At 43.4% G+C, this 27,317-nt stretch overlaps 1 protein-coding gene across 1 annotated transcript in view; it reads right to left on the bottom strand.

Moving 5' to 3' along the window:
- The window catches only part of TRABD2B (TraB domain containing 2B), a 407,706-nt gene that overhangs the window by 136,881 nt on the left and 243,508 nt on the right, over positions 1 to 27,317 (bottom strand). Inside the window, exon 4 of the mRNA XM_037907480.2 lies at positions 24,714 to 24,888. Coding sequence (XP_037763408.1) covers positions 24,714 to 24,888 — 175 coding nt within the window. The remainder of the gene's footprint in view (positions 1 to 24,713; positions 24,889 to 27,317) is intronic.

Below are 27,317 nucleotides of genomic sequence, written 5' to 3'. Positions count from 1 at the left end.
GGAACTGTGTTAATTGGTACCCTACAAATACCACACACAGAATCATAACACAATGAGTCTAATGCATCCTTAGTGTACATATACCGACCCCTAAAGTTAAATTAGCGACCTATTTGGCCACTTTGTCTTTTTGCATTGATGTTTATGTCCAGTTTTCACTCCTTAAACTACAGCTACCGATGCAGCTGGGCCGCTGTAAGCTCTCTAGGGGAGCTGCTCTAAGCCTACAGGAGAGAGCTCTCCCATTGACTTAATTAATCCACCCCCAACAAGTGGTGGTAGCCATGTCATTGGGAGAAGTTCTCCTGCCAACATAGCACTGTCCACAGTGGTGCTTAGGTCGGTGTAACTTATGTCGCTCAGGGGGGGCTTATTTGCACCCCTGAGCAACGTAAGTTATACCAACATAAGGGCTACTGAGGACATAACCTTGTATATTTGGCCCAAAGAATATAACTTTAAAAGTAACATCATCCATTTTATTTGAGCTAAGCTTTTAAAAATTTCATCAGTTTTCTATTACTTATTGTTATAAACTTTGGCATAGCTTTGATTCCTTTCATCTTACATACACAGTAATTTACCATACTTATGCGTTTGACGTTTCTTTTATTTCCAACCATTTAAATTGAACTTTTGGGACCCTTGTGTGTGTGTGAGAGAATTTGATAGGGCCCATTGGCTATTTATTTTAACATCCTCCATGAAATGTAATAGATCATTAGTAGGATTGAAATCAGATTTCCTCTTCAGCAAAAAATAATCCAAATCCAAAATTCTGCCTTGACAACATTTCTTTTCCAATCCAGGTCACAGTGGCAACACCACACTATAACAGATACCGGGCCAACGCACTGGGGCTTGGTTCATGTCACAGAGTGGAATTTGGCCCACTGCCTTTGGCTAAAACTCAGACAGTGTAGGATGTCTGTCAGAGTAGAGTGGTCACTTGCACAGATAGGATAACTGTCTAGTTGGACCTTCAGTCTCTTCCAGTCTAGTTTGTTTCTTCCTATCTCTTGGCCCACCCCCACACCTCCCCTAACAGCAGAGTCTCTGAGAGCTTTGTATGTATTTATAACATTAACAAATCTCTCTCTTGCCCTTGTCGTACCTTCCCAGGCTGATGGAGAAATAGTTTGATCAGTTGTTAGTGTTCACATGTGTGTCTGAAAAGCTGATTGTGGGAAAGTCAAGTCAGAGAGTTAAGCATTTGCATTTCGTTCTGAATGCAGGAGGGGCCTGTGAGATTCTTATTTCTTGTGGGGAGCAGGTTCCATAGTTGTGGAATTGTAGCCATGGAGTTAGCTAGGTTGATTTAGATACACTGGTCCAAATCCCTAGTGCACATGTGCTCTACTAGTGTAAACCTTACAGTAGCGAAGCACTTTCCCCAGGTCCAGAAAAGTGAAACTCCCCTACACTATGGGCTTGCACTTGTGTAGCTACCTGAATGGCTACCAACCACAGTGCAAGACCTAGGGTCTGATCCTGGGAGCATTCTGTCTCCTATACTCACCAGCCTCCCTCAATGGTCAGCAGTGCCACCGTTCCAGTGGAAGGTAGCTGGTGTGGCAGGTCATGATGATAACAGGAGAGGTCAGTCGTCAGGTATCTCAGGCCAGTCCCACGGAAGGCTTTGTCTATCAGGACAGAAGCCTTGAACTGGATTCTAGAACTGCATGGGGATCCCGTCCAGCGGAGCCTTGAGGCTGTGTGTACACAGAAATCTTTGTTGCTAAGCAGAAGGACTGCCATGTTTTTGTGCCAACGGGTACTTTGTTGGTGGTATGTGGGTTTCATTCCTGGATATGGACGAGTTGCAGTATAAGTGGGGATTTAAAAAAAAATATTTAACGTCCACTTTATATTTTCAAGATCTTTCCTTTTGGTTCTTTGTCCACAGTGCCCACTTGCTGAATGTCACTGTGTAAATGTGAATCATTTGTTTTGAAACCAAGAGAGGCAAAAGTGTATGTGTGCCCATGTGTATGTGCAGGATGGGGTCGGGGGGAGAGGAATGGGTCCGCAGTTACAATACCAACTGAAATTTGCTTTGGCAAATATTAATGGATCTAGTGCTACAGCTGTCACCCTTACATGGGATATAATATATACGAAACATGGGATCTAAAGACAATCTGTCCACGATAGAGAAGTAATAGTTTCTAGCAATAGCTTTATCCTCAGAAACAGAATCTTGTCCAAACGATCTTTACACTGTTGTGGATTTATTCTGAGGGTTAGGCGCGAAAGAACAGCATTTTGAGCCATTCAGGGTTAGCTCAATCCACAGTGAGAATTGGGATTGATTATGACCAAGTCACTTTCACTATTGCTTTGAACGGCAACCTTGTCGGTGGAATTCTGCCATGCCGGCTGTAAGTGGGGTATTGTATGCGGCTGGCAGCTGCTCCACAGGTCAGCCTGGCAAATCTCACACTGTATTAGGAACCCTCCGGGTCTGATTCCGATCTTAAACGGGGTAATCAGGAGTAACTTCGCTAAATTGCACCGGAAAAGATTAGGTGGCAAAGATCAGAATCAGGCCTTCCACCTCTTTTAGTAGGAGGTGGAAAATAGACAATTATTCCAGCCATCAGAATTGTGCTGCCCAGTTGCTTTTCACAAAGACGATAACTAAACCAACAAATCTGCTTCCCTGTTTCTGCTCTGTTGCTCACCTCTAGCTTAAATTGACTTACTCCAAACAGACGCTTTACTTAAGCCATAAGTCACTGACTCCATCAACACCCAACCCAGGAGATGCTTAGATTGGGCGGCATGGCAAACAGCAGCCCTCTGGCGCTGGTCCCAGCGCTATTCTGGCTGAGCAGCTCTGCTCTTTGGTGGCCACTTACAGTTGTGTGTACTTTATTTATTTAGTGATGCTAACCCTCATCTTTATTTGCTCATGCAAATTGCCTGAGTGACCCTTTCGTTGGAAAGGAAACACATTTTTCTTCCCTAACAAAGAAACAGATGATCTCATTGGCAAATTAGATACATACCGTCTTGTGTTTACTTTAGTGAAAGTTCACTTATAAATCAAGCCACTTGACTCATCAAGTGGGTTTTTGTTCTATTATGGAGAGCCCCCTAATAATGAAGATGCTCCCATGGCACCCTGCCTCATGGCTCGTCATTTTACTACTAGGGCTTTTGAATCCTCGCCACGGTGATGACTTAAGCCTGGTGCTAACAGGACACACAATCAGAGGCCTGATCTCGTGACAGCTCCTGCTGAAGTCTGGGAGTCAGTGCCTCTCGGCATGAGGTCCTTTGAAGACTTGTGCACATAAGACAGTCTGTCCTGTTGTGCTAAATGACCATAAAAAGGGTTACAAAGCATTTGTAACTCTACATTAACTGAGGGCCAGGTTTTGCTCCCATTTACGCACCAAAATAAGGGGCCATATTTTCAGAGCTGGGCAAATTGGGTGCTTAATTCTTTTGGAAATCCAGCTGTGTCACAGTGGGTGCTGAGCACTTTGGAAAATCTGGTTCTTAATTAGGTGCTGAATGGAGTTGAGCATTTTAGAGAATAAGGCCCCAGTTGTTGAGATTGAGCCCCTGAAAATCTGGCTCTGGGATCACAGTGTGAGGGGACTGAGCAGGGGCAAAATAGCATAATATCTGCTTGTCTACACTGGGGAAATATACCAAAAAGCCATGCTGGTCAAAGTTACTCCACCATAAGTACCTTGGAATAGCTCCCTGCGTGAACATTATTCAAGAATAAAAGTGACTTTGTTAGAGAAGAATTACTCTGTTTGCGAAGTGGAGTAATTTTCTGGAATCAAATCACTTTTATTCCAGAATAGAGTGCGTGTGGGGGGGCTATTTAGACTAGCTATAGTGGAATAGTTTATTTCACAATAGCTATTCTGGTCAATTTCCCCGTGTAGACAAGGTCTAAGGAAGGGTGGCGTGTGCGCCCAACATCCCCTCCTGATGCCTAACATCTGTTCAGATTACAAGATCTTCATGGCCAAGTCATCTGTCTTGTATGGTTTAGACACAAATCTTGCATCTTGGTGGGGGTGGGTGGGTGGGTGGGGGTTAGACTAGATGACCCTTGCAGTCCCTTCTAACTCTATGGTTGTATGGAAGGGCCCTGCTTTATTATGTGTTTGAGAGTCATCTAGCCTACTTTTGGGCACTAGATGAGAAACCAGTCGCAGTCCCGTGGGACTTCTATCCCACTAGACCCCTTGAGCCCACAAAGCATAAAGCCATCTTCCAAATCCCTCCTTGCCAGACCTTCTCACTGTTGGGCCCCATGTTCCTCTTCCCTACAGCAGTGTCATTCAGGAGTAACCCAGTTTAAATCAATGGATCCATGCATCATAAAAAAAAATCAACTGTTGACTGAACAAAATAGTCCGTATTCTCCCCCTACTTGCACTACTGTAACTCCATTGATTTAAACTGAGTTCAATCAATCTTGTCTTAGACTTAGACTGTAAGCTCTTTCAGGCCAGGGACTGTCTTTTTGTTCTGTGTTTATACAGCGCCTAGCACAATGGAGTCCACGGCGAGGGCTCCTAGGCGCTATGGTAATACAAACAATAAATGATTATAATAATTGCTGTTTGCTTTAAAAGCTCACAAGCCTAGGTTAAGATTAATAAAGTCAGATCACGAATTCTCCCCACATCCCCTCAGACACACACCAGCCAACTCCCTACACAAAACAGCAACAACCAGAAAAACGCTTGATTGTGCTATTTCTCTTCTGGGTTTCTAAATTCTTCTCCTGTTCCTGACTGATCTCATACTCAAGGGAAAAAAAAAACAACAACAAAACCCCAACAACATCTGAATCAAATATAGAGCCATTGGCCGCTTTCAGTTTTGCATTTCACCCTGAGCTTTAACTGGCAGGAGGGAGCGAATTCACAAGTAGAGTCCCGGCAGGGGAGGGAGTCCAACTGACAAAGTCATATCCCTGGTGAGGAGCAGCTTTCTGCAATGCTAATAATCACTTTCACTGAAGATGCTGCATCGTGGCTCATAATTCGCTCCTTTTGTGCAATAAACACAGGACAATTAAATCCAGGTCTTTTAGATATTACCAGTAAAACCCAGGGACAATCCATCATTGTCTGTTTAAGCACGACTGAGCAGAATTAACACAGAAAAAGCAGATGTGCTTGGTTACACTGTCTCATCGTATTCCCCCACAGTTAAAATGATGCAAGCCTAGACCTAGATAGCACTTAAAATGCCTCACCCCCCTCACATCCATTTTTAAGCCCCAAGTTTCACTTTCCTGGTTTTCACTTGCCTTTGTCACCTGCTAGGAAGAGACGGTAAAACAGAGTTTAAATTTTCAGTGATGTAAGATCCACCAACACTAAAATAATTTCTCTCGCCAGAGGTTGTTTCTCCCAACCCGCCGTCATCACATCTGTCTTATCCAGGTGAGTTTCATCCAATTCATTCTTCTCCAAGCGCCAGGCTTGGCTAGACTCTGGCAAAAGCCACAACTGATCAAATACGTGGGTCTGCTGGGGTGCAACAGCAGAGCTGAATGTTTGCAGTGGACTGATGGCCAAAGCTGGTGACATGATGTTTTTTTAAAAAAAATCATGAAAATTTACATTACTTTTCATTCCCCTCCCGCCCACCCCCAAAATTTCAGACTTTTCGTCTAGCTCCACTGATTGTCGCTGTGTTCTCCAGATGGCTCATCATCTCCTCTACCTGCCTCACGTTAGACAGGTGGAGGGACAAATCAGAACACTCTGGTACCCCAGGTAAGAGAACGCTTGCTGCTGAAGAGCAATCACTCACAGGGCTCCTTGCTGAGAGAAGTGACTTAAGACAATCCAAAGCAGCGATCTTTATCCCTGCTGATGTCTGTAGCCGTATCAGCAGCACCTCTTGGTTAACATTATCAAAGGCAGCTGAAGGATCTAAAAGAATCAGCATTGACACTCGATCTTTGCCCATCCCCAGCAGGAGAACATCAATGAACCAGGTCAGAATAGTCTCTATGCCACACACAGATCTAAAACCAGACGGACAGTGGTCAACTCTGAAGATTTTGGACATTGCTAGAAATGATCCTGATTCATTGTTTGAAATCATTTGCCAAATAGTTTATGCAAGCAAATTTCAACCTACGGGTTTTCTGCAAGCGCTTCACACCAACTTTATGCTATTTGTTATTCTTGATGTGTGATTGATGATGTGTCACGTGGTATTGTTTCAGGTTCCTGATTGGAAGATGGAAACTTTTTTTTTCAATAGGAGAACAGTAACTGGTGAGTGAAAACTCTTGCTCATACACTAGAATCTTTGTTCACATGAGAATACACATGGCCATTCCTCTAAGTCTGTGCATAAATATTCACAAAAAGCAAGTCATAAGGAATTTTGCCCCACGTGATTCTTATGCATGGACCATCCTCCCAGAATTAATCTGTCACCCACTGTCTCCTTCTCCAGATCTTTTTACAGGATTCATTTCCATCCATCACTTACAGGAAACCAGCCAAACAATGAAGGGGGTTCAGCCTGGAATAACGATTTATTTAAAATTAAAAAATAAAACAAATAATCCCAGGCACTTGGAACCTTCCAGCTTGGCATTAGCTGAACTACAGAACCACATAATCTTGGTTTTGGTGCCCTGTTCCTCTCTCTCCTGCCCCAGCTACTGTATATCACACTGTCTTCCTGTGTCTTGTCTCAAATTAGCACCCAATCGTAAACTGAAGGGTCTGTTTGCATGTGAATACAATGATGGCTGAACCTGGTGATATTCTGAAAAAAAGGGAGCTCTCAACCATGCTTGTAGCTTCATACTGACTCAGCAGTCATTCCAGACTTCAGAGTGAAACACAGAGTGACAATCCCGAAGTCTTATCCTATAGCTAACTAGAGCCATGCAAGGTATTTTCAGTAAATAATAAATTCAATTAAAAATGCATTTTTCGGGGCATGTGACAGAGCGCTGGGCAACAGCAGCTGAGCCAGTACTCTGGTCACTGCAGTTCCAATTAAACACTTCAGCACAGACCTAGTTAAGAAGAGCTCTACCTAACTGGTGGGTGGAGGAGAGCTGGAATGCTAGTTAAGCCATTAGACAGAGGATACAAAAAGGCACAGGAAGGAAGTAGAAGGGGGAAGCAGACAGAGAGATTTCTCTTCCCTGTTTGCCTGAGGAGCTGAAGAATCCCTAAGACTGAAGGAGTAAGATTTACTGTACGATATACAGGGGTGATGGGAATCACCATTGTAAATATACCACGCCAGGTAAAAAGGTTTCTGAGCTGTTGGTGGACTTGAGCAGAGGCAGGATCGAGTGGGCCCTGCCATAGGGCACCAATACCATTTGTGAATTTGAGTCAAATTCAGCAAATAGTTTCCGCTGGAAAAAAAAAGTTGAAATGGTTATTTCCAAAAACATTTGTTTCAACTTTTTGTTCCAAAATGTTACATTTTGAGCCTTTTAAAAAATAAACGCTTTGACTTTTCATTTCAAAATGGTATTTTGTTTAGAAATTTAGCTATTAAAACAAAATCAAACAAAAAAACGGGTAACACGCTCAAAAATAACCCAAAATAAATTGGAAAAATAATTGTTTTGGGTCCAACACAATATTTCATTCAAACCAAATCAATTCCCCACCTCCCCCAGATTCTTCGGTTTAGCCCCAAATGAAAAACTCAATTCTTTGCTCAGCTCTAATGATGACAGAATGCAAATACGGCTGAACTGAACAGAATTCTTACAAACATTCACCATCACGTTTTTGCAGAATTCAGCAAGACGTCCCTGCAAAGTGAGCTCCGGATGAAATCTTCAGATTAAGACTGAATGCCTTTGTGGAAGATGTGCGTTAGCTAAACAAGTCCTTTCGCTCAATACAGTACTTGTATGAAATTCTATGGCCTCTGATATACAGCAGGTCATTCTAGATGATCTAATGATCCCTTCTGGCCTTAAAAACTATGAATCTATGAAATGGGCTCCTGCTTTTTAACGGATTGAAAGAATCTTTTGTCAAATGTTTATAACCATCTGAAGTATTATTAATGATTATTACTATGACATATAGTTAGAATCCAGTAAGCATAAAAGTGCAAAAGTAAGGGAAATTGATCCTGGAATCTGTTTAGATATAAAGGGGAAATTGACGAAACGCCATTCTCCGTAAGCGAAGTGTATTTGTTTAAGACATTTTGGTTAGCAGCAGAGGGAGGGGGCAATGTTCAGGCTCGAAGTTTTACAAATATTTTAAGTAGACTTTTAATTGACCCAGTTTGACATTAAAAGCACTTTTTAAACTCTTGATATTGTAGCCATTTAAGATAAGTGGTAATAAATACAGATTAATTGTAACCCATGAAATGAAATATTCGAGCTCTGGTGGGCTTCTGAAAAGCCCCTTTGTGCTCTGGTGAGGTGCCAGCTCACATGCTAGGGTTAGGTTAACAGAATCTCCTGTCAAGCTCAGTGAGCTCTTTGGTAGCTCATGCTGTGACCAACTGCAAAGACAACAAACTTTGGGCGAAGGCGAACAGCATGATTGGCAGGTTTAAAGAAAAACAAAACTGTTATAAGGAAGGGCTCCCATTTGACATGCAAGCTGTAGGAATAAAACACAGGGCAATACTCAGTCTTTTCTTGTGCAGGCTGAAAGGCCTCTGAAAACGTAAGTTCAGGAAGATGTTGTGTAAGATGCATAGAAAAGCTACAGGCTTAGCATGGTCTGTGAAGTGGGATCCTGTCGAGTGGTTCCATTAGGAGCGCCTTTTCTCTGCTACTGTTTTTAACCCTATTCCCCCTCCTCCCCCCCAAGTCTTATGTACAATAAAACAAGTTGCCTCCAAAAACTGCAAAGAAACTGTGGGCCTGATTCTCTTCTCACTTACACTGCTGGATCCAATGGAGTCACTCCTGATTTACACCAACGTACGTTGGAGAGAATTGAGTATTCCAGATGCCAAGAAATTTTTGTTTTCGACCTTTTCCTCCCTGCTCCCAGATGAACTAAACACATAACCATCCGCAGTGAAAAGAAACACGATACCACTCTCACTTCAGTGTGAAAGGAGTCTATTTTACTTATACAGCTTGGAAGGCCAGGCTTGGGACTGAGTCACTGCCCATACTCCAAAGGTAGTTCTCCCACCCTGCAGATGACAAGTGAGGAAAAATAGAAAAGCTTTCCACTTCTGCAACTCCATGTCCGTCTCTTCTGAGCTGTCGTAAAGATGGAAAGAATTTAACTCCTTGCGCTGTTACTCTTTACATTTTGATTATCACAACTCTTCCATTTCAAAATAAATACAGGCCAAAAAATCATGAATGGTCTGAGACAGATCATGGCACAGCAGTTCAGATCAGCTGGAAAGATTTTATCCAGAGAGCTCAGACTGAACTTTCCAGGACTGGTGGCAGGGTGCTATTGTAACCCACACACCTTCTGCATGTGGTGTTCTGTCCCATCTAGTGGCACCGAGACCACTTAGAGAGAGTTACATGAGTCTGCTCTACAGCCTTAGCTAACAGCCAGTTGGCTTTTAGTTCATGAGGTAAAGGCTCATGCACTAAGCTCCAGAGCCACCAGGCTCGATCCTGCCCGCCGACAACCGGGGTCGGTCGGTGTTACACTATACTGGAGGAAGGTCCTTGTCTTTGGATCTCGGTCTCTTCCAATGGCCAAGTTTGCTGTTCTCCAAGGCCCAATGAAAGGAATGGTCTTTGGTCTTGCTTTTGCCTAATATCTTTCTCACAACCTGCTAATATGAAGGCAGCATGGCTGTGGAGGCTTTCCCAGGGGCAGCATGGTTTGAGTAGCTCTTGGTATGCTAAACAACGGGTCCACGGTATCGCAGTGGCAAGGATGAGACTAAAACCCTGGATTCTTGATTCCCAATCGTCTCCTCTCTCTGACCAGTTACCATGGTCTCTAGATGTCAGATAAACTGTTTCAGGAAATTTTATGGGGGGGGGAAATAAATTCCAAAAAGGACTCAGGTGCCTTTGAAAATCCAAGCCAGAGGAATTAGGTGCCTTAATTCCCATTGAGATGCCAGGAGGTTTGAGCACCTAGAGCACCTATTGACTACAATGGGCTGTGGGTACAAAACTCCTTTCAAAATCAGGACCCTGGTCTGTAGCTTTAAGGTTCTGGGTGGACTAATGCCAGGCTTGCTTTATTCTTCAAAATAAGGAAGGGAGTGAAGGGAAGGAAAAGAGCTCAGTCACAACAGCTAATCAATGAGAGACAGAATGGAGAACACACAACAGATGCAAGTCACATTGCCTAATGCACTACGAGAAGGGGCTCAGATAATGCAATGATGAGGGTGGTGTATGAACCTCTACAGAATAGAATACAATAGGATCTGAGTAGCAGTGAAAGGAGGTTGAAATTCAATGGGAATTAGGCACCTAATTCCTCTACCAAATGGAATAACCTGTCTCCATCCAGCTCTAGGTCTAGTTTTGCAGTAGGTCCATCACATCCAGAGGAGGCAGAGCTGAGAGGCAGAGGTGGACCTGAACTTCTCCCAGGTTTGGATAGGGGATTTGCATCTTTAGCTTTCACCATGAGGATTTCATACAACATGCCTTAGCACTTTTGCACAGGCCTCAGCATAACCGGTGAACAGTGGCAGAAGTTCACTTTTTTAATATCTACAGGAGATTAGGAGCTAGAGTTTCTGACATGTCTTCTTGCTACAGCTGGCTGATGTTCTAATTATTTCCCTGCTGACTCTTTAAGTAATTCTACCCTTGCTTTATATTTCTGACATTTAAATATTTAGGGGGAGGGGGGCAGTGGTGTATTATATACACATTTTCTTTTCCTTTTTTTAAAAATTCTTGACAATCCTCTTCTCATTTCATAGAGGAAATAATACCGGAGGGCAGATTGAACAGACTTATAAAGAGAAGGAGGGTGGTGTTGCTTTCCAGCAATGTCAGAGAAATGATCTAGATCAGGGAATCTTATCCACAAGTCAGAATTGAAGTTAATAGTAAAACTACCCTTGATTTCAATGGGAAGAAGATTTGGTCCCATATCTATAAGCACTTTTCAACAAGGTTTCTCTCATGTTATTTCTGGCCCAGTCATAGCCAGGAAATACTGGAACTCTCACAAGAATTCCAGTTTTAATGAGATTTACAGCTGAAATTTATGGACCAACAATGTTTCCCTAAGAATCCATCCAACTTACAAGCAAACTTCTTGAGGTTCTCCTACTGCTACCCAGGTTCACAAATCACCCCTCTCCAATAACCAATGTGTCCCATCTAAGTGATCAAGGAGGCCTTTAGTGCATCTCCATGGCTCATACAGCAAAGCTAGGGCTTGATTCTGAACCAGACGGAGCCTTAAAGTCACACAGCAACAGTACACAACAATTTAGGACTGGAAATGAAGAATGCTGCATCCAGTTGAAATTAAAAGGGGGAATTTCATTGTGTAGAACACTAGGTTTCAGAGTAGCAGCCGTGTTAGTCTGTATCCGCAAACAGAAAAGGAGGACTTGTGGCACCTTAGAGACTAACAAATTTATTTGAGCATAAGCTTTTATGAGCTACAGCTCACTTCATCGGATGCATTCAGTATTTTCCACTAATAAATTTGTTAGTCTCTAAGGTGCCACAAGTCCTCCCTTTCTCATTGTGTAGAATGTATTCAGGACACTGGGGCTAACCCCTTCTCTTGTGAAATGTGCCAGTGGCTGTTTATTGCCCACAACTTCTCTGGCCCTTGGTTTAACATCTCAGGAAGCCAAGCTTAGTTGTGTAGATTGTCAAATATAAATATTGGAGATGGATGAAAATAATATTCATGAATAATTTTCCTGTTGAAGTGGGGAAAAGTTATTTATTGTTGCAGTGTGGCCCAGTGGATCACACACACTAGACGACAGATAAGGAGCCCTCAGTTGTATTCCCAGCTTTGGCCTGCTCTGTGACTTTGAGCAAGTCACTTCACCTCTCTGTGCTCAATTTCCCCATTGTAAAATGGGGCTAATGACATTGACCTCCTTTTTAAAGCATTCTGTGATCTAATGATGAAAAATGCTATGTGGCCCTGTGTTACAACAGACTGGTGACCACCCACGGGGGGACTGGCCCAGGTTTTAAGTGGACCCAACCACTGAGTCCAACATGCCTTAAGCCAACTGGGTCTGTGCTGAGTCTAGTCACTGTTTCTAGATCTGGGCCTCTAGGGTGAACTCCCAGGCTCAGTCCTGTTGTCTGAGCCCTTCCTTAGAGTATGGGTCTCCACAGTGCAGCTACCATAGTCCCCCAAACCAGTGCCTCACAGAGGCACTGACTTTTACTTTTGCCAGTGGGTGCTTTTGAAGAGATGTGTGTGCGTTTGGGGAGGCTATTTTCAGCATATTTATATACTTCTTTCACATTCTAGTTACTCAATGTATCTATCATTGGAATCTTTATTATTTTAATAATGATTAAATGGTTATGAACTACATAATTACATTATCATGAATTACAGTATATTAAAATCATTGCAATCACCGACTCCAAAATCTCTTTCTTGATGTGTAACAGCTAATTTAGGCACCATCCTTTTTATGTATAATTGGGATTATATTTTTCCATGTGCACTACTTTGCATTTAACATTGAATTTCATCTGCCATTTTGTTGCCAAGTCAGGGAGTTTTGTGAGATCCCTTTGTAGCTCTTTGCAGTCTGTTTTGCACTTAACTATCCCAAGTAATTTTGTATCATCTGCAAACTTTGCCACCTCACTTTCACCCCTTTTTGCAGAGCACCGATGGATATGTTGAACAGCACTGGTTCCAGTACTAGCCCCTCAGGGACACCACTATTTACTTCTCTCCATTCTGAAAACGGGCCATTTACTCCTTCCCTTTGTTTCCTAGCTTTTAACTGGAGTGCATGGGAATGCTTTCAGGATCATCGATCCTTAATTTAATTTAATGACAATTTGTTCTCTGAATCACCCCGCCTCTGTTTACAGAAAAACTCCTTGCCCCAAGGGCAGAAGTTATGTGATGAGCACAGAACTCATCACATTCCACACTCAAGCTCTGACCCCTGGGTGCTGAGCACTCACAATTTCTTGATGCTTGAGTCCCGGAGCACCCATGGAGTCAGCACCTATGGTGCCTCAAACCTCCCAAGCCCCCTAGTTGCTGTCACACACTCCTCCCCAGTTCCACATAGTTGTGGACAACATGGCTTCTAGCAAAGGAAGTTCTTAACCACAGTCACTTTACTCAAACAGCACTAGTCAGCTATAGATCTTTGTAAAACAACAAGAGTCCTGAGACACACACCCTCCCCTAGTCTGATCTCACTCCTTCTGTGATTCAGAGGTCTGTTAGCATTGCAGCTACTCAAATAAGGGAAAAAGATCGTTGATCATGAAGAATTTATTCAAAAATTACTGGAAAAATGTTGCAAACCAACTACTTATCTGTATTATTAAACCCACTAAAACGAAGACATTATACATGCCTTGAAGACTAATATTGAAAAGAGAACCTATGGGAGTGAGTATAAATCTTATGAGATTTTCTGCAAGGAGACCATAGGCTCTGCTATAGGTAGGCACAAAGAGGTAAAGTTAAAGGGATAATAGGCGTTTCAAGTCAGAACGGCTTCCTGCTGAAGACAGAGCCTCAACATTTTCTATCTCACGGGACATTTTTCTATTTCATATATTTGAGAATTATCAACCCTCGTTTCTATATCCATAGAATCATAGAAGATTAAGGTTGGAAGAGACCTCAGGAGGTCATCTAGTCCAACCCCCTGCTCAAAGCAGGGCCAACCCCAACTAAATCATCCCAGCCAGGGCTTTGTCAAGCCGGGTCTTAAAAACCTCTAAGGATGGAGATTCCACCACCTCCCTAGGTAACCCATTCCAGTGCTTCATCACCCTTCTAGTGAAAAAGTTTTTCCTAATATCCAACCTAAACCTCCCCCACTGCAACTTGAGACTGTCGCGCCCTGTTCTGTCATCTGCCACTACTGAGAACAGCTGAGCACCATCCTCTTTGGACCCCCCCTTCAGGTAGTTGAAGGCTGCTGTCAAATCCCCCCTCACTTTTCTCTTCTGCAGACTAAATATGCCCCATTTCCTCAGCCTCCCCTCATAAATCATGTGCCCCAGCCCCCTAATCATTTTTGTTGCCTCCACTGGACTCTCTCCAATTTGTCCACATCAAAGTGGGGGGCCGCCAAAACTGGACGCAATACTCCAGATGTGGCCTCACTAGTGCTGAATAGAGGGGAATAATCACGTCCCTCGATCTGCTGGCAATGCTCCTACTAATGCAGCCCAATATGCAATTAGCCTTCTTGGCAACAAGGGCACACTGTTCACTCATATCCAGCTTCTCATCCACTGTAATCCCCAGGTCCTTTTCTGCAGAACTGCCATTTAGCCAGTCGGTCCCCAGCCTGTACAGTGCATGGGATTCTTCCATCCTAAGTGCACTTGTCCTTGTTGAACCTCAGATTTCTTTTGGCCCAATCTTCCAATTTTTCTAGGTCCCTCTGGACCCTATCCTTACCCTCCAGCGTATCTACCTCTCCTCCCAGCTTAGTGCCATTTGCAAACTTGCTGAGGGTGCAATCCATCCCATCGTCCAGATCATTAATGAAGATGTTGAATAAAAATATGGCAGGTGATCAACGTGGCTTAACAGAGAAATCTTCGGTGAGCTTAAACACAAAAAGGAAGTTTACAAGAAGTGGAAACATCGACAGATGACTAGGGAGGAGTATACGAATATTGCTCGAGCATGCAGGGGTGTAATCAGGAAGGCCAAAGCACAACTGGAGTTGCAGCTAGCAAGGGATGTGAAGGGTTTCTATAGGTATGTTAGCAACAAGAAGGTGGTCAGAGAAAGTGTGGGACCTTTACTGAACAGGGGAGGCAACCTAGTGACAGATGATGTGGAAAAAGCTGAAGTACTCAATGCTTTTTTTGCCTCAGTCTTCACAGACAAGGTCAGTTCCCAGACTGCTGTGCTGGGCAGCACAGTACGGGGAGGAGGTGAGCAGCCCAAATACAGAAGTCAAACTACGCCTATGGTCCTGAATGACGACATCTGCTGCTGAAGTAAATGAGTGGCATTCTGCCACTCTCACTCACGTAAGGTGTGATTCTGCCCTGCACCTCTTAGCGGCGCTGCACAAACCTCACAGTCCAGAGGAGGGCAGCAAGTCTCCATTGCAGACTTCGGATTCTCAGCTGCTGTGGGAGCTTGGCGAAGTGTCCAGCATAACTGACACCCCGGGCAGGCTGCCTAACTTCCAGCAGCCTGTCACTAGCTGCCTCTGGGCAGCGGTGCCACCCAAAATGCCCGCAGCCATGCCCCCTACCCTGGAGCTTGCAGCATTGCTCTCAGCACCTCAGCTGTGGAGCCGCTACTGGCCTTTTATGACACCTCAAAAGCCCGTAAGGACCACAGTGGAGGGCAGAATCCCTCCAACCAGCAGTACCTTAATATTGGTCAAGTCCATAAGGCCGCCGATATGGACCCCCTCCTTCTTTACACCAGTGAGCACCCATTCGCACAAGTGTACGTCCACTGACTCCAATGGAACTCTCATAGGAGCCAATAAAGGGGCCACAATCTATCCCTTAACTTCTCTGTGCCTCAATTTTCCCATCTGTGAGTCAATGGGTCTAATAGTATTACCTATTTCACAGGTCTGTGAGACTCCTCATTTAACACTCGTAAAGTGCTTTGAGATCCCTACAGCCAAAGTCTGTATATTGTACGACAGGGCCGGATAATGTAGATTTTGCTTCCTTCAGAACAGGTCGTAGTCAGAATTAGGGTCGTGCAATAGAACACAGCACAGATGTAATAATAAATTTGATGCAAGATGATTTTGTCAGGGATCTCAAGGAGCTGACATTAACGTATGAGTTTTTAAAACCAAAGATTCTCTTGAAAACAGACAGACTCTCTCATTCATCATGCAGAACATTAAACTGTGTGGCGCAAAGTATATGCGGTGTGGTTTGTAAGGGATTTCTTAAAGCAAAACTGCAATGCAACGTAGAAGTTATTCAGGTCAATACTTCTAACTCCAAGGAATCTAGGAATGTGACTAACAAGGCTGCTTAGGTAGCACAAAGGAGCCAGCATCTGGCCATAGCTGGCCAGCAAAGAATTCTCTGGATGGACAGAAATTCTCAACTGGCATAAAACCGGCAGACCCAATTCTTGTGCCAGTTTTTTCCCAACCAATCCCGGTGTAAGTGGCACGTTGTGGGGAAGGAGCACTGCAGGAAACATCCTTAGATGTAATTAATCATTTCAGTTTTCCTTTAACAAATGAGGTACTGTAGCTGGGTTTCTTCTACTATTTAGCCTCTCTGGCTCAGGCTTGCTCTTTGTGCAGATGCAGCTTCAGGGGAATATATATATTTTTTCAGAGGCTTCCAAATGTCCCTATGATATAAGATCAATGTATAATAAAAGTTCCTTGTATTTTTAAAAGGCTGGATTTACACATAAGATGAGTTATATCTGATTTGCACCAGAATATCTGAGACACGAATCCAGATCCTGCATTTTTAATGAAGACCTTTAAATGTAACTTACAAGATTTCAGTCAAAATTAGCATTTGTTTTTTTAAAGGTAAATGACATTTTGCCTTTAAAAAAACAACAGCTCAACTTTACTACAAGCATCTGCATGCCCAAATAAACACACACACAGGGGATTCCAGCATCTGCAAACTGTTAATTCACCCTTTTCTTCTCTTTTGTAGGTTTGCCAAGCTCAGACCCATGGTCGCCAATTTCTTGCTCTGTAGAGACAACTCTGCTATGAGCTGACTTGGTGATGTCAGTAGCACCACTAATCAGCATTGGAGCAGGAAGCTGTACTCCAGGGATAGAGTCTCTTTATTTCCTGGTATTTGGTGGTTTTCTCTATATATTTTTCTTACTACTTCTTCTTCTTCTTCTTCATTTTTTTTTTTAAAATATTCTGCAGTGGATAAAAACAGGATAATGAAAACTGGAAAGGAGTGTGGAGCTCTAGAGGAAAAGGCCCAGATTTCCAGCAAGTCTGATTCCTCCTGCACGCAAATGTGAATGCAATGTTATTCCTAATTTGCATACACACTTACATCAGTTGTGACTGCCAATCACCCGTCTGGTTATTTGCATGTACAATGGTTGTAAATCCACAATATTGCATGTATATTTGGATGTGCCCCTTTTGCAAAATCAGTCCCAAAATAAACCTATTTTTAACTCCATTGCCAGACTCCATATGGGTGCCAGGTGCTAATAACTTCCTAAAATTCTCCCTTTTTTTGTTTTTTTTTTAGTTGGATACATCATCCTTCATTTCCTTCCCAAACTATTGACTATTGCCACCGTTTGCTGAAAAATAGCTGCCATGTTTGACCTCAGAGATGGCTGTTTCTTTAGCAGTGGGGGAAATGCTTTCTATATGAGGTTTGTAAGGCACTCTGAGATCCTGTGAACTGAAGGAGGCAGGGTGAACTAGTGGGCAGAGCACTGGACTCGGACTCAGGGGACTGGATTCTATTCCTTGCTCTGTCTCTGGACGGCTGGCTGAATTTAAGTAAATCACCTCTCCACTCTGTACAATGGGGATAATGATATTGACCTCCTTGTAAAGTAATTAGAGATCTACTTATGAAAAGCACCGAAGTGCCAGGTGCTATCATTATGATGAAAGGGTATGTCAGAGATGTGCAGGATGAGTATAGGACGAGGAATAAGAATGTTCTACATTCTAATCCCAACTCTGATATTGATTTCTTCTCCTAGACAAGCTTTTAAAATCTAGGTCTCACTCTCCCCATCAGTAAAACAGAGACGATCATATTTATCTACCTTTTACGGCTGCCGTAAGGATGAATCAGCTACTGTTTGCAAATGACTTTGAAGATGACAACCGATAAATTTTATTAAAGCGATTGTAAAAGTTATGATGACCATTGTTATTAACGATGAAATTCATGCTGGAACAATTTCAGTAGAGTGGGAGGATGATGATAGTAGGATTTCAATTTTGTGGACCTATAGAAAGTACAAAATATATTAACAATACCCTTACCATGTGCTGAAACTCCCTGCAATCATTTGGGCACACAGATATCTAGAGTAAAGCTGGGCTCTTTTGTCTTATTTAACAGACATGCAGGCCAAAGTCTCGAACTCGGGTGCCTATGGTTAGCCACCTAAACCTATAGTGAAGCAGCTAATTCAAAGTGGCCTGATTTTCAGCACTTGCACCATCCACATACTTCAGGAGGAGTTGTGGTTGCTCAGTCTGAAAAACAAGCCACTTACATAGCTGCCTAGTTGTGGATGCTTCCCTCTGACTTGAGGTCAGCCACTGGCTTCAGCAGAACATCCTTCTTGTAGGCAGCAAAATCCTGTCTTGTACTCTGAGGATACGGCTGTTATTAAACACTGTGAACTGGAACTGCATCGGAACGTCAGAGGTGATAAATACAGCTCTCAACCCCCCAAAACCGACACAGCTCCATTTAAATAAAGAGAGACAGAATTGAACACGAGAAAGTAAAACATCCTAAGGAAAATATCATTCAAGTTAACTGCAGACATAAATTTATCCATGTGTTATCATAAGTGTTACTTGAAAATTACTTGTCCATAAAAATGAAATAAACCAGAAGTGATTTTTTCTTAAACATTGATTTTATGTGTATATTTCTAGTTGCCAAAATATTAACTCTTTTTAACAGCCCATGTGCTCTTGGCTGCTTCTCTGTTTCTTGGCTGTAAAAGGCCCTTCAAAAATTCCTCATGTATTTTAGCTCTTAGGTGCTTTGCTGTTGCACTACATCAGTCATCTCGGGCTCCTGAGGATGGGCCTTTCAAGCAATGACCAGCTTGGCTTCAGCGTTCTTCCTTTAATCCCATTGATTTCACCACAAAAGCAAGTGCTCAAAGCTGTGACCTGGAACAACGAATACTGTATCGTATGCTGGAGCACACTTACAATGAACGTAGATACAGCAAGACTCATTGGGGAGATTAAGCCCTGGAAGGACGGGTTTCGATTTTGCAGAATTTAGCCTATTTCAAAGCTGGGTCCCATTTTCTCCAAATCCATAGGGCTATCTTTCTCTTGGGGAGGGCAAGGAATAGAAATAAGAAGGGGAGGGTTGCATAAATGTTCAATTGCAGCAGGTGTGTTTTATAAAGATGGAGAATGAAACTCCTGACCTGTTCCAGGGCATTGCAAACGTGAGAACTGCGTACAGAGTAGGTTGGAAATTTTATTTTTTCCAGGGAAAATAGTCAAACCCCACTCCAACCCCCAAATATGTTGGCAGCTTACCAAAAATGTCAATTCAGACATGCCAAAACGTGTCATTTCAACATTTCTTATCGACACACAATGTTTGCATAGCATCGTCGGAAAAATTGAGACCGCTTCTGCAAACTCAAGGTCATGCCTCAAGTCAGTGGCAAAGTTGGGAAGAAACCCCAGCAGGACTCCTAATTCTCAGTCATCCGTGCTTGTCAAGTTCTATTCACCAGAGATTTTCCTGCTTTCACCACTGTGTGTCTGGGCACTTTCATCACTCCAACCTGACTCTTTATCAGGGGGTCTGAATTTAGAACATTTTCCCCCAATGGATTTTTGTTCGAGCAGCCCTCAACAGAATTTTACTTTTAGGCTGTGGAGCATCATGGGAAAATGCAGTGCATTCTATTGTGGGGAAGGTTATCAGCCGGCCGATGGGTTGAGAATGAATGAAATCATATAACGGCTAAAAGGAGGTTGTAACAGTGCAACTCCATAATCATAGAATACCAGGGTTGGAAGGGACCTCAGGAGGTCATCTAGTCTAACCCCCTGCTCAAAACAGGACCAATCCCCAATTTTTGTCCCAGTTCCCTAAATGGCCCCCTCAAGGATTGAACTCACAACCCTGGGTTTAGCAGGCCAATGCTCAAACCACTGAGCTACCCTCCCCACAAAGAGTGGTTGACATATGCATGTAGGGCCAGGTCGAAGTAGTTAATTACTGTTCTGTATTGACAGTAACGCACAGCTACAATTCCTCTCACATGAGCAAACCAAGTTGTAGGGGCGCTACACCACCCTTTAGGAAGGGGTAGCGTGCACATCTCACTATGGCTGGCCAGCTGTGCCTGCCATTTCATGGGCTAACGAGGACAGTGGCCGTCTCAACCTCATGTGGGATGGTTTGCACCTCAAGCAGTGCTGAGTGTACTCTGGAGATGGGGTGTAATTTCCAGCTCTGGTAGACAGCCCAGCGCTAGCTTGGATTGAACCAGAGTGCTAAAAATAGCAGCATAGGAAGAATTGCACGGACGAGCCCGATGGGCTAACTGCCCAGAGTTCAGTCCCGCCTGAAACCCTCGGTATGTACTTGGGATGGTTAACTCATGCCCCCACCCGCACCTCTGGGGCTATACCGCTATTGTTAACACTGGTAATTACACCTTCCAGCTCCAATGTAGACACAACCCAATACTAGTCAGCAACCCCTGCACGAAGGACGGAGTAGGGAATGAAACGGGGCTGAGCCCGTGCACAAGGGATGAAAGGTGGATGGAGAGAAAGGCTTCTTTGTGCCTTCCCGCACCTGCACACCCAAGCAAGTACTAGTCACAATCTGGCCGATAGTAACTTTATGCCACAGTTTGTGGACTATATTTTTTTAGTGATAAGGGAAATTCCATATTAAGAAGATTGGGCCCTACGCTGCCATGAGGTTTTATCCCAGTAGGAATTTCAGCCAGTCCAAACCCACAACGTTCACTAATCAAACCCTTTGCTGCCAGCAGTTGGGATTTTCCAGCACTAACCGCTAGCTCAGTCGTGCTGGGATTCTGCATTAGTGGTTAGCCAGCATAATGTCTCCTTGTGTGATAGCTACAGTCAACATGGCCCTCAGCCTGTCAATTCCACATTTATGGTCACCATGACCCTTCCCCCATCATATTTTTTTTCTAAACAAGGATATCTTTGCTTACAGGGGTCTACAAAAATCCTGCTGCCATAATCACTGAAAGGGGTACATAGAACGCGACCAAATTGTAGTTTATGAGGACATCTGCATACTATGCTGGTATAGTCATGCACATTATGCAAATCTACTGCTCTGCAAGAGAAACTATCCTTCCACTCAATAAAGATCCTAAATTAGGCTCAGGAATGGGCATGCAACTGACAGGCTGCTGGAACTTCAGTAACTACATTTAGCAAAACTCACTGGGTCCCTAAGCAAAACGGCATCAGTTAACTTTGTGCAACATTGCTAAAACAAACCAAATGCCAGTCCTCACAATTTTATCATGCTTCTCATGTTATATGGCAAGTTTCTTCAAGCCTGAGCTCCTGGAGTCATGGGAAAATGTGAGAAATTCAACTCTCTCTTTTTTTAAAAAGATACATTTCTAGCTTTCATGGTTAGAGAGAAAAGATTGAAAACATGACCTGTATGCACCCTAAAGCTCAGGAATCAGAAGGCGAATAAAAAGAACTCAAGATGTATTTAGGAAAACAAACCATGATTTTTAAGCCAAGCTCATGATTTCTGGGGAGTTGGCAATATTGCAAACACAACTGTACTTGAATCATAAAGGAAAATGAACTCACACGTGTCAAAACCACAGCAATATTCTGACATGGAAGAATCAATCATCTCCTGACTACTTACAGCATAAAGATGGAATAGACCCGGCAATAGTGGAAGACTCTGGGCTATCTTTAAAAACAGAGATCTCAGGAACATCAGAGAGTATTTAATATTCAGTTTGGCACTGAGATTTTTAAGTGCAAGGGGGTGAAAATGATCAAAAGAAAAATGCAGGCTGCATATAAGGGAAAAAACGTTCACAGTGACGCCTATTGGATTGCAAAATAGTCTCTCTGAGGGAAACGGCAGAAGCTTGAATCACTGAAAACTAGATTGGACCGAAGATGAAGGGATGACAAGCTGCAGTGGCTTACCAAGGACGGAAGGACAAAACAGCTGAATAAAGTAGGTCTCTTACAATTTTGCTTTCTACAATTCAATGGTATACGAGTAGAAGCTGGGATGGGGTGCACCATAGCCACCTGGGAACCCATTCTGAGTTTATCAGACTTTTGAACTGGCCACATGGCATCACCACTCCTCCACAAAAGTAAGAGCTGACTATGCATTTTTCGGGCAGGAAAATAGCGGTTGGGAAATAATCTGGTGCCAGAAAAGTTTGAGTGTCCTGATAATCCATTCAGATTCCCTACACGCCTACCTTCAACTAGACATGAAGAAAGTGAATTCATTTCATGGGCAAGAAATTCAGAAAGACACGTAGGCTGGGCACCACAATGTTGCCCAATGTGTGCAGGATAGGGTCAGTGTTTGTTTCAATTTAAAAACTCAAGATCAGCCAAAAACAGAACCTTAAATACAGCCCTCCAGGAATTTCAGGAAGGACGCGTGATGATTTAGACCCAACTCATGGATCTGAACTCAGCTGTAGTGTTTTATTTCCAGATGGTATCCAAAACTGAAAGGGGACTGCTTACCCATTTGGGTGCAGAAATGGATGAAATCTCACAAGAAGAATTCTAGAATAACTTGGTGGAAGTCTCCTGAGAAGATCTGATCTCATGAGCTTTCCATCATTTGGGGCCAAAAGCTCAAGAGAACAGTTCTCAAGATGTCACCACCACTGAATCTGAATCTCAGTTACGGACTCTTGTCTGTGTTCTACCCCATGTCTGATATGATCATATCTAGTTAATATAATCTAACTGCATAACATAATGAATAATGAATAATCTAATTCACTTAATCTGGTTCCAGATTCCAATCTAAGACCCGCCCCAAGGGCTGTCTCTATTTAAAATGTTTGTCCTCACAACTGCTCATTTCATCTTTACAGGATAATTAAACTTTAGCAATCTCACAAGTAGGATGGTGGCATTTCCATGTATTATTGGCCTAATGATGATGAGCAGGAAGTGACATCTCTTTGCCATTAACCACTGAATGCCTCCATACCACTTCTACCATATTTGAATCGTCTTCGCTGCCAGGCCTGCAACATCTTTGTAACAAGAGACAATAGTAATATCTTTTATCTTCTCTTTGCCATATCTTAGATTATCTACAACAAACTCCTTGGAGGCCAGTTCATTGGTCGCACTATTGAAAAGATGCTGTTCAAGAAACATTTTGTCAATTTTGGATGTTAAACAAAAGCCCTGAACTTCCACAGTTCAGCCATGACTGTTAGGAAGAGATGTGTGGCAAGTACCTGTTTGTGTAGTTTTACTTCTTCCACTTTCGCTCTGTTAAACATCTGACACATCCCTTTTTTTTTCTCTCTCTCTCTCCCTGCTCTCTCCCTAAAAAATGCATTTTCCTTCTGCAAGAAGAGCTAGGCAAAACTCCTGATTTCTAAAGACATGGAAACATCAAGGAATGAGAGAGTAAAAATGCCAGAGAAAATTCAGTCTAGAGCAGTGGTTCTCAAAGCCGGTCTTCTGCTTGTTCAGGGAAAGCCTCTGGCGGGCCGGGCCAGTTTGTTTACCTGCCGCATCCGCAGGTTCGGCTGGCCGCGGCTCCCACTGGCCGCGGTTCACAGCTGCAGGCCAGTGGGGGCTGAGGGAAGCGGTGCAGGCCGAGGGATGTGCTGGCCGCCCTTCCCACAGCCCCCATTGGCCTGGAGCGGCGAACCACGGCCAGTGGGAGCCGCGACCAGCTGAACCTGTGGACGCGGCAGGTAAACAAACCAGCCCAGCCCGCCAGGGGCTTTCGCTGAACAAGCAGCGGACCGGCTTTAAGAACCACTGGTCTAGATGCACTGAGAAAAGAAATCAAAACGTGTTCATGCCGTAACAAGGAATAATGGAAGGTCTGGACCAAATCTTGACGCCTTTCTCAAGCAAAATTTCCATTGATGTTAATGGAAGCTTTGCCTGAGGAAGGATTGCAAGAGTGGCCTTTGCCAGCATCCTTTGCAAGAGTCATGGGGTTGGAGGCCAAGTTCTGTCATGGATTACAAATTGACTAAGGGCAAGAAAACAAAGAGTAGGAATCAATTATTGGTTTTCAATATGGCAATTGCTAACTGCCTTGAAATCAATGGATTTAAGCCCTGGCTTAACTTTAAATACATGCTTATTTGGGGCCTCAGAAGTTAGAAAGATAAATGCCTTCACCTTAGAAAAGTTTCTATTATGTTCAAAAAAGAAAGGGGGCAGTGGTGTATATTGTATTGATCTATTGCAGGCATCTTTACTGCAGAGAGTCCCTTTCGGGAGCAAACCGGAGCACTCTAAGGAACACTGAAGATATTCTGCGATGATATGAAAGGCTGCTAAGTAGCCTGGCATGTATCAAATCTACTAGTAAAGTCCAGGAATGTCCTGACTTAGTCTCTAAGAAATGAGCAGATTTACAATAAGGGGGGGAAAATAAGTGAACATATGTTGGCATTTAAAATAAATTGTGTAAGTGCAAAGAGTTTATGTTTCAATCCACATCACTGCCAGGTCCTGAAATAGGTCAGGGAGCAAGGACCTTCTGCCTCAAAGGAGATTCCCAAGAGGAAGATTTCCATACTGAAGGCCAAGTTTTACAGTGACGAACCGCCCCCCCCCCCACAGCCTCATTGATTTCAATTACATTGTCCACATAAGTAAACAAACAAGGATATTTTGTTCGATACCTGCTCCAAAGGCAAAGAAGAAGCTCTTGTCTGTGTTCTGCTTTAAAAGGGCCATCACTCTTTTCCCCATCCTCTCGTTCCTCTTGTAAATGAGCTCCTGTCGGAAGTAGCTGTCTATCTCCTGAGCCGTCACTTGCTCATGTGGAGGGAGCGTTGTGTTGATGAAGTTAGGGAGCTGCAATGGAAAGAAATTCTGCAGTTCAGATACAAAGGCAGACAGAGAGAAATCAGTGGGCTTGGGAAAGGAGAACATGAAATAAAGGTTGGGTTCATTCAGCCAAGCATCCAACACCCTACGTTATTCCAGATTAACTGGAATTAACATTAACCCAAGTTTATCTAAGACACCCAAACTTCCCGGCACTGTAAACAAGGTGTGCAAATCATGTCAAATTGCAGGAAATTCCACAAGAGCATACTTTTATTTATTTATTTTTTTAAATATTGGCATTTTTACTTGTCTGGGACTGAACCGGGAAGTGCCGAGGAGAACGTGAAACCGGAAAATAAAGAGAAGGACAAAAAAATGAACAGAAGTCCACTGGATTTCAAAACTGGACTCATGTTGTGTTTGTTTTGAGTAACTATCTGAGGATGTTGGAGAGGCAAAAAAAAAAAAAAGTTACTGGCTACAAAAGTGAAAGGCACAGCAGCTTCAGATCTCAAGGAAGGGGCAAGGCAGTCAAAGATTCCTATCCCCTGGACTGGTTTTGCGTAAATAATGGCCATTCCACACTTGGCTCTTTGTGCAATATCCGCTGTAAAGGAAAGCCATAAATCAATTGGTTCTACATAAATACTACAAGCCTTTGTATTTCCTTGTATACCAAGATTCCATATTTAATGGGTATCAGAACAATGGATCTTAGCCAGTGGTGCGGGAGCTTTTAGAAGTTGAATTGGACGATGAAATTATAACTCAGCAGGTCTAAGACTGTCTAAAGGCACAGTACCTAGAAGTGGAAAAATCTCTCTTCTCCACCCATTGCCCAAAGGAAATGAAGGCCATATATAAGCATACAGATCCTGATATGGAATTAGCTAAAATGCCTCCAGAGCAGGACCATCAGTGCCATATGCAAAATACCGATGCAAGATTGGCTATGTCGGATGGTGGACCTGCCTAACTCCACCCCATTAGCAAGCCTAGCATTGATGCTGGAGCTAACCTTCCCCACCTGTCCAGGAAATACAAGGACTTAGGGTTAGGGTTAGGGTTATACGTGATTATATGAAGCTCTGGCCCAAGCAGAAAGTTAGGTGCATCATATTTCCACCCCACCTGCATAGACTGAGCTATAATCCAGCAAAGTACAATCAAGATACACATTGCCTTGTTAATTGTATTTAATTTTTTGCTCTTGGCTTGTCATTAAACTATCCTTTGCTCATCTCACCCAAGATGCCCACTCGGCATAACAATGAACGGATCAAACAGCATATTCCAAAAGGACCCAGATTTTCTCCTCCTACACTGGGAGCCAGAGCAGTCCTTTAAAATCAGGCATTGGGTTTCCTATTCCTTTTCCATTCTCCTCCCAAAGAACAAGAGGAAGGGACACATTTAAGCCTCATCACTGGCAACACCATGCCGGCTCTGTAAACACATTGTAAATTATTCTATTTTTAATGGCCACCATACTTAACATGACTGCCCCCTCGCTTGGGAAAGAGAAGGGGGAGGGCGAGGAGAGAAGATAAATGATTGAAGTACGCATAGCTATACACAGTAGTGCAAGCACTCTCCGAGCCTCAACGTCTGCTCCATTAATCATCTCCACTTCTTCCAATATCTCAGGGCCTTTCTACAGTTTGTGACATACGCCATGCCTGGCTCGAAGGAGGCAGCTGCTCCTGCTGATTTATGGAGACTTTTGCCTCCTTAACCACCAGACAGGGATCAGCAACTCAAGAAACAGTTGCATGCAATTAGGAAGCTGTTAACCGTTGTCGGGAGTTAATTTTTTTTTTCAAATTGTTATTGTAAAAGCTCAACCTCAAGAATTCAGCAAGGGAATTGGATGCCCCCCTGTTAAGTGTTCCCTGGAAGGCCCCATGTTTTTATTCTCTCTCCCCACCCCATGGAGACTTTTTGTTTGGATTCAAGATAAAGTATATATAGCTCCCCCTAGTGGTGCATGCATGTATACTATGCTGCTAACCCCTCAACTGGCTGAGCTGCTAAAAGGGAACAGCCTACTAATGCTACTAGCTGAGCAAGTTGCTTCTGTAGCTTTAAACAGTAGTGACTGCTGTTGAGAGTCCTGGGTTCGAATCCTGCTGTTGATCTACACAAGCAGAATTTAGATATTCAGGAAACCCATTGCCAAGCAATATGCGGAGAGAGCGCTCTTTGCAGGAGACAGGTGGGAACTGAGTGTGAAGCCTTTGAGAAGCATTCAGCCTCCTGGCAGTCTCCACGCACAAGCTTACAGAGGCATTACGGCTGTGCTGCTGTATGAGAGCTCATGTAGCAGCGTTATGCCGATGGGAGAGCGTCTCTCACCAACATAGCACTGTGCGCGTGAGCGATTATGCCGGCAGAATTTGTGTCACTCTGGGGGGGCGGGTATTTCCCCCCCTCCCCCTTAGACGGCCTGCGCT

The sequence above is a fragment of the Chelonia mydas genome, chromosome 8, assembly GCF_015237465.2.
Source record: "Chelonia mydas isolate rCheMyd1 chromosome 8, rCheMyd1.pri.v2, whole genome shotgun sequence".
NCBI classification, from domain to species: Eukaryota; Metazoa; Chordata; order Testudines; family Cheloniidae; genus Chelonia; species Chelonia mydas.
Note: the sequence above shows the minus strand (reverse complement) of the source record. Positions and strands in the feature narration are given on the sequence as shown.